Here is a 13341-nt window from a genome sequence, read left to right as displayed (position 1 = left end):
GATCATTTTCCCATGGCACTAACATTGCTTTAGATTGCACTTCAACTTCTTCTATTTTTGTATTATTATTTGTGACATTTTTAAAAGTATGGATAATGTTAGCTATATCTGCTGAAGGGTTGGTAGAACTGTTGAAGGTGGTAAGGTAGTTTTGAATTTTATTAGTTATATTCTTGTAATTATAGCTTTTAATTGTTGTCTTGGTTACTTGAATATTTTTGAGCGCACTTCCAATTCGGCACCATAAAATGTTGTGGTCCGACATTTTACATTCGACAGAGTTTATTTCTAGTCTATCCGGAATATTAGCATATACATGATCAATTGATGTACTACTCTTTGGTCGTGTTACTAGTTCGTGGCATGATACAAAGTTCACACATGATATAGCTGAAAAAATATCTGAATAGGCTTGTGATGTAAACTGATCAACATTTGAGTCACCGGCAAATATTGTAGCATTATGACAGGATTCACACAACTCGTTTTCTAAATAACATAGGAATGTGCTCAACGGACATTGTGGAGAACGGTAAAAAGTGATAAATTTTAAGGGATTTCCATTTATTAAGAAACAATCTAACGAAATCCGAATAGATTCAATATAATTTTTGCTTTCACAGTATTCGACAGTATACGATAGATGATCCCGCACATACAGAGAAGTGCCTCCATACCCATCTTTCCGGCAGCAATGTATTGAACTATACCCAGGTATTTTATATATTTGTGCTATGTCACTTTGAAACCAGGTTTCTTGAATAGCAATCATATTTGGCAAAACTGAAAGATGTGCTACTAAGGTCTTGAATTTATTGAATTTGTTAAGAGAAGAAATGCTTCTGATGTTTACAGAAATTATATTGAAATCGAATTCACTATTATATTTGAAATTTTCAATAAAAACATCAATATTATTAAAATAGTTGGTATTATTCATCATTATAAAATTAGATTATATAAAGAAATGAAAGACTGATATATATTACATGTTTTAGTTATTTCGATTGACAGGTGAAACAAAAGCCGCTTGACCATCGTTATCAGTTCCATCAGAATCTTCATCTTCTTCAGATATTGGTATTGTTCTCATAGACCTTCTTCCATGGAATGAGTTTGTTGTTGCTTCAAGCAATAAGGCATCTACATCGTCTTTTTTCAGAATTATCCTTGGTTTGTTGATTGCACTCTTTTTTACATATATTTTACGACCACTAGTGTATATGTGATTATAACCGACTGTTTTTAATGTTTTTGCATAATTAAAAAGTTCAAGGGATTCTTTACTTAAAAAGTCATTAACGTACACCGATTTGGTATCCTCTTTCTCTTTTAGCTTCATCTTTGCTTGCATCAGTTTATTTTTAGCAGATTTTGAACTGAATTTTACTATCAACGATTGGTTTTTATTTTCAACTCTCTTTTTCAAAAAATACGCCTCTTCAATATTTTCTTCTTTCATACTGACGCCAACAGTTTCAGAAAGAGCTATAACAGTTTCTACAGCACTCTTATCTTCACTAACAGTTATGCCACTAATGACACAGTCGTTTTTGACACGCTGGTCGTTTAACATTTTCACAGTCTCCTTCAATGTTTTTATTTCAGTCTTAAGGTTAGAATTTTCTTTTTCAATATTTTCAATTCGTTTTGAGTTTTTGTTCACACATTTTAGAAGATCATCAAACTTCGAAGACATGAAGTCAACAGAATCCGCCAAACGATCTATATTGTTCAATTTTTCTTCCATCCTTTTTAATTGTTGGGTAATTGTTGACTCACTATTAACATTGCAAATGCGACAAATATATTCCTCTGCTCTATTTTTTAACAAGTATTCATATTGTTTTTTATCCAATTCCATGCATTTTGTATGATATAATTTTTCACATTTATCACACTCGATATAATCTTCCTTTCCATCTTTAATATCAAGGTTGCACTGTCCACAGATAATCTTTTTAGATCTTAGGCTTCGGCGACCAGTTGTCGACGGCATTTTATTAAAATTGGTATTAAATAATTTTTGTGATTATAAATTGTTTTCTTTTCAATTAGCACCGTTTCGCACTGGGAACTTCCTTTTTTATTTAAATTATGAAGTTTGTAAGAATTTAAAGCATACTTTCAGGCTTATATGAGTAAATGTTATTTTATTTACAGTAAGGGCAAAATGTGTATAAATGTTAATAAAAAGCTTTTTAACATTGATTCAACGTTTCTCAAAAGAAAAAAAGTTTTAGCACATTCATTCCCATTTGACGTTTAGCAAAATGTCACTTAACTAACACTCTTTCTCTCTCTCAGTAGGTTGCATTTGTTTTTGGTTTTTGTTTATTTTGTTATGCACCGACTCTTGATTGATTTTCAGAGAATATTTTGTATTTAGAAAAAACAATGTTTATTTGTTTGAAACTGAAGTATAACTTCATCAATCATAAAAGCGCGCTTTCGGCAAGCTCTATACAACTTTTTGAAACTTTCGATAGCTTAATAATTTGCAAAACGTTCTTTTATTACGAGCTCAATATAAACACGTCCGTTCGATACAACTTCTTCTCTCACTTGAAATCGGGTGGTACCGCTATAATGGGGCTATACCAAAACCTGAACCTATGTTCACAATTTTTGTTGGGAAATGTTTTTTCATTGGAAATCCCAACTGCCAAATGGGGGCTATAGGAAAAAATGGAATCATATTGGATTTGGTTTCATATTCATATATTGTCATCCAAATCTGAAAAGTGTGCAAAGTTTCAGTTCGATTGGTCAACTGCAACTGTGTCACAATTGAGTTTCCAGATTTGAAATGCAAGTTAAATAAAACACCGTTAAAACACTGTAAAAATGGTAAATTTTTTGTTTGTTTTCATATTCATGTATTGTCATCCAAATCTGAAAAGTGTGCAAAGTTTTAGTCCGATTGGTCAACTGCAACTGTGTCAAAATTGAGTTACCAGATTTGAAATGCAATTTAAATAAAACCCGATTAAAACACTGTAAAAATGGTAAAAATGGACCAATATTGGTTTTGATATCATATTCATGTATTGTCATCCAAATCTGAAAAATGTGCAAAGTTTTAGTCCGATTGGTCAACTGCAACTGTGTCAAAATGGAGTTACCAGATTTGAAATGCTATTTAAATAAAACACCGTTAAAACATTATAAAAATGGACCAATATTGGTTTTGATTCCATATTCAAGTATTGTCATCTAAATCTGAAAAGTGTGCAAAGTTTCACTTCGTTTGGTCAACTGCAACTGTCTTTAAAATGAGTTACTAGATTTGAACCAAAACAAGTTAAATAAAACACTGTAAAAATGTCAAAACGCTGAAAACACAGAAAATCGGGACCTATATTGACAACGTTTTTTGGAGAAGTGTTGTGCACAATATATGCTTGAAATTTCAAATTAAAGCAAGTTCGGTGAAGAAATCAAGCTAAAATTCTCAAAATACCGCAAATCGGGAGATTGGGCCTATACCAAAAAGTGAAAAGTTGTATTGAGAACGTTTTGTGACTATGGTGAATGTCAAATTACGGGTAGTTCCGTCAATCCTTCCCTCAAAATACCGAAAATCGAGAGGTACCATTATGTAGGGGCTATACCTTAACATGGACCTATTTTGATAGTTTTATTGGAGTAGTGTGGTGACCTTTAAGTATCTTAAATGCGAAATTACATCTGTTCGGTTAAAAATTGTAGCTAAAACCCCCAAAATACGAAAATCGGGAGGTACCGTTCCAAGGGGGCTATACCTAAACATAGACCTATGTTGGCAGTTATTGGTGGAGTAGTTTAGTGACCCCTAAGAACCTTAAATGTCAAATTACAGCAAGTGTTTCAAATTTACATTAGCAACTTTTTCGTCATTTCGAGCTGTTTCGTCATTTATTTGCTAAAACAGGCAACATTTTGCGTCATTTGCCATACAAAAATAAATGACGATAGCTGCGTCATTTATTCTAAACAACGCACGAAAACACCCTGTTTTTTGTCATAAACTACCAAAAAATGCAACTGTTTTATGATGTCTTTGTTTGTTTGTGTGTGTTGTAGAAAAACAAAAATACTCAAACGATGACAAAAGTGAAAATAAATGTTTAAAAAACTTATAAAAATTATGTTTTTTTGTTTTTAGAATTAATTTAAGTTATTTGATACATATTTGTGTTGTGAAATTCCAATTTCTCTGAGTAAATCCCAGCCAGCAATTGGGAGTGAGTGAGTCACTTCCTCTATCAGAAGTAACGCTTTCTAAACTTCTATTCTAGAAAATAGCGATCCTTTATCATTTTACAATAACAATTGCATTGCTGTCCCTTTTTGAACTTCTTGAATAACTACCTAGTGTCAGAAAAGGAGATCGAAATTCTATTATTGATTTTTTACACTAACAATGCTACTACTTACGACTATCGCATGGGCAGACACTTTCTCTGGTCAGTGCAGACACTTCGATTTTTACGTTCATTTGAGGCGTGTACAACCTTAAACTAATATAAGACTTTAGTCTATCTGGTGTTTATAAGGTACGGTGGTGCAGTGGTAAGCATGTTCGCTTTGCATTCTTAAGGTCATGGGTTTGAATCCCAGGCCAGGCAACATAACCTTTTTAAAAGTACAAAAATTTATGAAGATGGCAATTTCATCTAAGGATCGTTTTTTAAAAACGTATGTAATTTGGAACATTAATTAGAATAGTAAAAAAAATAAAAATTAAAAGAATAAAAACAGATAAAATGAAAAACGAAAAAAAAATGTTTTTTCGTCACAACCAATTTTATCGCTAAAAGTACTTCTGGGAAGTCTCGAAAGCGGCATTCACAAGTAGTGTCGTGGACGTGGTTCATTTCTTCCCGAACGGTGTGCCTACTTCAATTAGAATGCGAGATCGCGAATGTGTATTTCTATTGCCTGGGAGTGACTGCTTCGGGTAATGGGCGATAAAAAATGCTTGCTGGGATATATTGTGTGCGTGTGTTTGTGTTATTGTATAAGTGGGTATGTGCGATTGTGTGCGTAAGCAAATGACGCAAGAAAACAGATGTTAATACACTTCATTTGATTATAGGATTTCGTTAAACGAAATCATTTAATGTGCATATGTAAATTGGACTTAGGTCGGTTTAAAAATGTAGCTAAACCCAACAAAATACCGAAAATCGGGAGGTACCGTTAAACGGGGGCTACACCTACACATGGACCTGTGTTGACAGTTTTTAGTGGAGTAGTGTTGTGACATTTAAGAACCTTAAATGCGAAATTACAGCTAGTTCGGTTAAAAATTGTAGCTAAAACGTTCAAAATACTGAAAATCGGTAGGTACCGCTACATGGGGGCTATACCTAAAAAATTACCTATGTTGACAGTTTTTGGTGGAGTTGTTTTGTGATACCCAAGAACCTTAAACGTCAAATTACAGCTTGTTTGGCTTAAAAATGTAGCTAGAACCAACAAAATATCGAAAATCGGGAGGTACCGTAGACCTTGGTTACGTAGAACTTGGTTGTTATACAACTACACCAAAAGCATCGACACAAAATCCAAATACTAACCCCATTGAAAATTGATGGGTTCGTCTGATGAAAAAAACATGGGAAGACCCGCCCACTAATAAGAGAGACTTAATAAAGATCACTTAGCAATATTTTTACAATTCTCAAATATGGGCGTTCCACTGAACCCTTATTTTCGATAAGTGATCAGTTGCTATTGATAAAGTGAATTTGCTTACTTTTCAAAAAAAATGTAGTTCTCTTTTTGATTTCTGTTCCACAAACGTTCTTTCTGCTAAGTAAAAAGTTGTAACGGCAAAGTGTATTTTACTAAGATTTTGCAAAAAAAATAGTAAAAACACGGTTATGACAAGAAATTGTATGGATTTTTCCGACTTCCACCCTCCAAACCACCCCCTCTGAATCAACCATCCTACTTCGAACTCTCAATCACCGAAATTCCACCCTGCGAACAACCTCACAAATCGTTGTTTCTTGATTTTACACTTAGACTAAACTCTAAGTGTTTATAAGGTACGGTGGTGCAGTGGTAAGCATGTTCGCTTTGCATTCTTAAGGTCATGGGTTTGAATCCCAGGCCAGGCAACATAACATTTTTAAAAGTACAAAAATTTATGAAGATGGCAATTTCATCTAAGGATCGTTCTTTAAAAACGTATGTAATTTGGAACATTAATTAGAATAGTAAAAAAAAATAAAAATTAAAAGAATAAAAACAGATAAAATGAAAAACGAAAAAAAAAATGTTTTTTCGTCACAACCAATTTTATCGCTAAAAGTACTTCTAGGAAGTCTCGAAAGCGGCATTCACAAGTAGTGTCGTGGACGTGGTTCATTTCTTCCCGAACGGTGTGCCTACTTCAATTAGAATGCGAGATCGCGGATGTGTATTTCTATCGCCTGGGAGTGACTGCTTCGGGTAATGGGCGATAAAAAATGCTTGCTGGGATATATTGTGTGCGTGTGTTTGTGTTATTGTATAAGTGGGAATGTGCGATTGTGTGCGTAAGCAAATGACGCAAAAAAACAGATGTAAATACACTTCATTTGATTATAGGATTTCGTTAAACGAAATCATTTAATGTGCATATGTAAATTGGACTTAGGTCGGTTTAAAAATGTAGCTAAACCCAACAAAATACCGAAAATCGGGAGGTACCGTTAAACGGGGGCTACACCTACACATGGACCTATGTTGACAGTTTTTAGTGGAGTAGTGTTGTGACCCCTATGAACCTTAACTGTCAAATTACAGCTAGTTCGGTTCAATAATGTAGCTAAAACCCTCTAAGTATCGAAAATCGGGTGGTACCGTTGTATGGGACAAGACATTCTAGTGGAGTAGTGTTGTGACCTTTAACAACCTTAAATGCGAAATTACAGCTAGTTCGGTTAAAAATTGTAGCTAAAACGTTCAAAATACTGAAAATCGGGAGGTACCGTTACATGGGGGCTATACCTAAAAAATGACCTATGTTGACAGTTTTTGGTGGAGTTGTTTTGTGATCCCCAAGAACCTTAAACGTCAAATTACAGCTTGTTTGGCTTAAAAGTGTAGCTAGAACCAACAAAATACCGAAAATCGGGAGGTACCGTTATATAGGGCTATACCTAAACATGGACCTATATTGAAAGTTATTAGGGCAGTAGTGTTTTGACCTTTAAGAACCTTAAATGCGAAATTACAGCTAATTTGGTTGACAATTGTAACTAAAACCTTCAAAATACCGAAAATCGGGAGGTACAGTTATACGGGACCGATATAGCCCATCTTCGAACTTGACCTGTCTATGGAAAAAATATGCCCGGGTGCAAAATTCCAGATCTCTAGCTCAATTTTTTCGGGCGCTAGAGTGATTACAACAGACGGACCAGTCTAGATCGACTCAGAATTTTATCCTGACCAAGAATATAAATACTTTATAGGGTCGCAAGTTATTATTTCAACGCGATAAAAACGGAAAAACCAACTTAATATACCCTCCATACTATGGTGGAGGGTATAAAAAGAAAATACAATTTAAACTCTACCAAGACAAGACATTCTAGACGTATATCTTAGTTACGTAGAACTTGGTTGTTATACAACTACACCAAAAGCATCGACACAAAATCCAAATACTAACCCCATTGAAAATTGATGGGTTCGTCTGATGAAAAAAACATGGGAAACCCGCCCACTAATAAGAGAGACTTAATAAAGATCACTTAGCAATATTTTTACAATTCTCAAATGTGGGCGTTCCACTGAACCCTTATTTTCGATAAGTGATCAGTTGCTAATGATAAAGTGAATTTGCTTACTTTTCAAAAAAATTTAGTTCTCTTTTTGATTTCTGTTCCACAAACGTTCTTTCTGCTAAGTAAAAAGTTGTAACGGCAAAGTGTATTTTACTAAGATTTTGCAAAAAAATAGTAAAAACACGGTTATGACAAGAAATTGTATGGATTTTTCCGACTTCCACCCTCCAAACCACCCCCTCTGAATCAACCATCCTACTTCGAACTCTCAATCACCGAAATTCCACCCTGCGAACAACCTCACAAATCGTTGTTTCTTGATTTTACACTTAGACTAAACTCTATTTGAGAGACTATTTTTATTTATTATTATACCCTCCACCATAATATGGAGGGTACATTAGGTTTGTCATTTCGTTTTTAACTCTTCGAAATAATCATGCGACCCTATAAGGTATATACATACATATATATATTTTTGATCAGCGTAAAATTCTAAGTCGATTTAACGGATATGGTCCGTCCGTCTGTTGTAATCACGCTATCTTCCGAACGAGTTGAGATAGGCGGCTGAAATTTTGTTCACACGTGTCTTAGATCAAGTTTTGAAGATGAGCTTTGGTATAGCTCCCATATAGCAGTGTCGTCAGATTTCAGCTATTTTAAGGTTTTTAGCTAAAATTTCAGAACGAATTAGTTATAATTAAAGGTTTAGGTTTCCTAGTGACCGAAAAACTTCTCCTCCAAAACTTACCGACATAGGTCCACCTTTTGTTATAGCCCCCATATACCGGCAGATTTCAGCTATTTTGGGGTTATTAGTTACATTTTCAGGCCGAATTAGGTATAATTCAGTCAATCACCAAGAAACGTCTCCACCAAAAATTATGGACATAGGTCCACGTTTTCTTATAGCCCCCGTATAGCAGTACCGTCCGATTTCAGCTATTTTAAGGTTTTTAGGTACATTTCCAGAACAAATTAGTTATAATTCTCTACCTTGTGGAGAAAGAAAACTAGTTACTCTATGTTAGCTCATGGTGGAGGGTATAAAAAGTTCGGGTTTGTCGAACTTAACACTTTTTTACTTGTTTTATTTCGCTATATTTTATTTTTTTTTAAATTATTGTATTTTATTTCATTTCACTTCATTTTATTTTGTTTTACTTTATTTTATTTACTTTTTTACTTTATTTCATTTCAATTTATTTTACTTTATTTCACTTAATTTTATTTTATTTCACTTCATATTATATTGTTTTATTTTTATTTATTTTAGAAACATTGTGTCGTTTTTTTTGATAGCGTTTGCAATTTTGTTTTTTCAAAATAGTCTGGCTTAATCCCATGTTGTTGTTTTAATATTTATTTATTTTATTTTATTTTTTATTTTATTTTACTTCATTTGATTTATTTTGATCTTATTTTACTTTAATTAAATTTAATTTTATTTTATATTATTTTATTTTATTTTTATTTTACTTGTATTTTATTTTATATTATTTTGTTTTATTTTGTTTTATTTTTCATTACTCACGTTTAATAATATCAGTTTCTTTTCATTTTTTTCTCTCGTCTCAATTTTACATGTCTTATTTATTATTTCCAAGTAAACAATAATCAAAGATGATAAAATGTTCTGTGGAACAAATAGCATTCACACTTTGCAAGAGAGACTTACCAAGATGGCGGAAAAATTAAGCATGAGAGCATAACAACTGTGCTAAAAGAACAGTGATAGGCAAATTTGCTAAGTGCAAGGGAAATTGAAAAGTAATTTTGTGGACCAAAAAAAAGTTATCACTGTTCAAAATAACTACTTTTTGATAAGTGCAAAATTAAAAGCAACAAGTTGTTTCGTGGAAAAGGCCCAGCTCTAAATATGGGCATACAAAAGGTATGTATATGAAAGTGACAACACATATCGTATAAAGTATCTATTACATATGTATACCACACACACTTAAAATCAAAACTAAAAAAAAAAATATTTTTGCTCTAGAGAAACATTTTAATTTTCGATACATTTAGTAATCAGTGAAAAACAAGCCTGTGTATTTGGATGATGGTTATTGAATGATTATAGTATAGTAGATTTCTATTAACGCTAAATATTTTAAGATTAAAAAAAAGGAATTAAATAGACGTGTCAACTTGAATCGTGATTATCATGTCACGATACAAAATGAAATTCGTTGGAATCACTACTAAACTCTTGTTATTGTTGAAAAATTTGTTTGACTGAAAACAAAAATGATGCATATATTAAAAAAACAGACGTTTGGTAGTAGCTTGAACGAATTTGTATTCGTTGTATTTATATCGTCTTAATCAAGGGCATAGCCAGGATGAAATCTAGGTGGGGAGGGCAACTTCTTTTTTTTGTGATGTATATAGTTTTTACATACAACATTTTAAAACCTTAATTTAGGTACTTAATGAAAAACAAGTAAAAAAACTCCACCATGAAGTATTCTGAACTAATATGGAAAAGATAGTTTTCTTTCCGTTACGAAAGTACCATTGCCCACAATTTTAGGCGAATTTGTTTGGGCCAAATCGATTGCTCCCATCGAGAGTTATCGTTCACACCATTTTACTGAATATATTCCGAAACAAGCGAAATATACACCTAATGACAGATACATATAGCATACCTAGATAATGTTAATATATGTGGTGTTCGATTTTTTGAACAGTAAACTAATTTTAAACAAGTTTTAGTATGTATTCATCTATCAGCAAATATCGAAATGAGACTAAAGAAAATTTTGTAGCTGTAAAAAATCTGCACGAGATTGGATGAGTGATATTTTCCTAGGTTTTACCATTTTCGAAGTATAAAGGTTCAGATCAAACGTTCAAATTTGTTTCGTAGGTCTTCAGGATTTAGCTTGAAAACTGCAATTCCTTTCGAAATGGGACTACAGAATATGTTGTTGCTGTAAAAAATCCCTACAAGATTGGCTTTAGTAATTATTTCTTATGTTGTACCATTTTTGAGGTATATAAGTTTAAGTAGGGAAATTGCAGTTATGACATTGTTTTATAAGGAGGCGATAAGTCAATCCATTGTTCTAATTTGAACTTCTATATCTCAATAACGGTAAAAATTATGAAGATATCATAAAAATCAATCTTGTAGAGAATTTATATAGCTACAACATTTTCTTTAGTCCCATTTCAATAGGACTTGCGGTTTCGAAGCACAATCGTTAAAACCTAAAAAAACCTTAAACGTGTCAACTTGAATCGTGATTAATTTAAAAAGTGCTCAGGCAATTTTTTTACTTTTTTTTTAATTTTTCTCATCTATGAACATTGTTGTTTCAGAAACCGCAAAATCTTCCCAGGTGTGAGCACCTTCCATTTAAATTTGATTCAAGAGCACCGTGAACTGATAAAATAAATCAATAAAACAGCATATAAGTCAATTTTTTTACTTCTACACAAATTGAGATAGGACACTGAAGTTTTGGAAAGACGGAATTAGCTATAATTTGGCATTTAGGGTGATCAAATCTGCACGAAAAATTATGGACATAGGTTTAGTTTTTAGTTTTTACATACATCATTTTATAACCTTAATTTAGGTACTTAATGAAAAACAAGTAAAAAAAGTCCACCATGAAGTATTCTGAACTAATATGGAATAGATAGTTTTCTTTCCGTTACGAAAGTACCATTGCCCACAATTTTAGGCGAATTTGTTTGGGCCAAATCTATTGCTCCCATCGAGAGTTATCGTTCACACCATTTTACTGAATATATTCCGAAACAAGCGAAATATACACCTAATGACAGATAAATATAGCATACCTAGATAATGTTGTTTTGTATAAAAAAACTAATGAAATTGCCATTGGAACAAGGTTTGTTCGTTATATACGTAGTTGCTTATAACCGTTGTTCGTTATATCCGAATTTATCTGCAAAAATCTGTGTTTTATATCACTTTTACATATAAATCATTTAAAAAGGTAAAACATATTTTTATTCCGCCGTAGTAATGCACAGGTTAAGAAAAAAATATCTTTATGTTCACAAAATTTTTCACAAATGCAAAAGTTATGGAGGTTTTTATTAAGAAATAAACCCCTAAAAATTAATAAAAATATCTACAGAATCTAGACAATGCGTAGAAAAATATGAAACCGACATTTTACGGCAACAACAAAGGAGATAATTTTATGTGGGAATATTATGTCAAAAATACATTTTAAGTTTAATATTGAAGAACAAAATTTGGGAGATCTCTAACTATTTCGCTAAAATCCCATACAATAATTAATTAATTCTGGTAAAACTTAATCAACAAACTTAATTTACCATCGCGAATGCTTATAATACCCTCCACATTAAGATGGGGGTGTATTAAGTATGTCATTCCGTTTGTAACTACTCCAAATAATCATTGTAAACCCCCTCAAACTATATATATTCTTGATCAGCGTGCAATTCTACATCGATGTAGCCATGTCCGTCCGTCTCTCCGTCTGTGGAAATCAATCTAGCGTCCGAAAGGATTGAAGTAGGTGGATGAAATTTTGGTAGAATCTATTATATGTACGCAGGACTTTTGGTATTGGAAGTGGGCTATCTAGATCTACGTTTTCGTATAGCCCCGATACGAAGTGAGGCGTCGTTTTAAGGAATTTTGAAGATATTTGACCCATTTTACCACCGATTTGGTTGTAATTTGGTATTTTGTGTCTCCAGAGGCTAAAAAACATTTCTACCAAAGTTTGTTAATATGGGTCCACGTTTTGGTATAGGCACCATATATAGTATAGTATAAGTCTCATTTGCATTTTGGGGTTCCAGAGGCTAAGAAACATTTCAACCATAAAATGTTTATATAGGTCCACGTTCTGATACAGCCCCCATAGGACGATATCTCCCGATTGTCGGTATGGCTGAAATTTGGTATTACGTCTTCGTTGGGGTTATAAAACTTTCCCCCAGAAATTTGTAGGTATAGGTGCACGCCTTCCTATAGCTCATATAGAACTGTTTCTCCCGATTTTCGGTATTTTGCAGTTTGTGGCCACATTAATACACCGAAATGGCTGAAGTTTGGTATTAAGTCTTCGTTGGGGGTATAAAACCTTCCTATAGCTCGTATAGAACTGTTCCTCCCGATTTTCGGTATTTTGCAGTTTGTGGCCACATTAATACACCGATTTTCAGTATTTTGAAGGTTGTGGCCACATTAATCCACCGAAATGGTTGAAATTTGATATTTGGTCTTCATTTTGGGTACTAAACGTTCCATATGAAATCTGTTGGTATAGGTCCACGCTTTATTATAGCCCTCAAAGAACTTACCTCCCGATTTTCGGTATTTTGAAGGTTGTGGGCTCAATATTCCACCAAAATGGCTGAAGTTTGGTATTAAGTCTTCGTTGGGGGTATAAAACTTTCCCCCAGAAATTTGTAGGTATAGGTGCACGCCTTCCTATAGCTCGTATAGAACTGTTCCTCCCGATTTTCGGTTTTTTGAAGTTTGTGGCCACATTAATCCACCGAAATGGCTGAAATTTGGTATTTGGTCTTCATTTGCGTACTAAACGTT

The 13341-nt window shown here is 33.2% G+C and overlaps 1 protein-coding gene across 1 annotated transcript in view; it reads right to left on the bottom strand.

The window, feature by feature from the left end:
- Nucleotides 1–994: 994 nt before the first annotated feature.
- Nucleotides 995–13341, bottom strand: part of LOC141404532 (uncharacterized) — a 35572-nt gene continuing 23225 nt past the window's right edge. The window contains exons 2-3 of the mRNA XM_073987996.1: nucleotides 1288–1585; nucleotides 995–1239 (exon numbers count right to left, since the gene is read on the bottom strand). Of these exons, the coding sequence (XP_073844097.1) occupies nucleotides 995–1239; nucleotides 1288–1585 (543 nt within the window). The remainder of the gene's footprint in view (nucleotides 1240–1287; nucleotides 1586–13341) is intronic.

The sequence above is a fragment of the Musca autumnalis genome, unplaced genomic scaffold, assembly GCF_047663935.1.
Source record: "Musca autumnalis isolate F117 unplaced genomic scaffold, ASM4766393v1 scaffold_41, whole genome shotgun sequence".
NCBI classification, from domain to species: domain Eukaryota; kingdom Metazoa; phylum Arthropoda; class Insecta; order Diptera; family Muscidae; genus Musca; species Musca autumnalis.
Note: the sequence above shows the minus strand (reverse complement) of the source record. Positions and strands in the feature narration are given on the sequence as shown.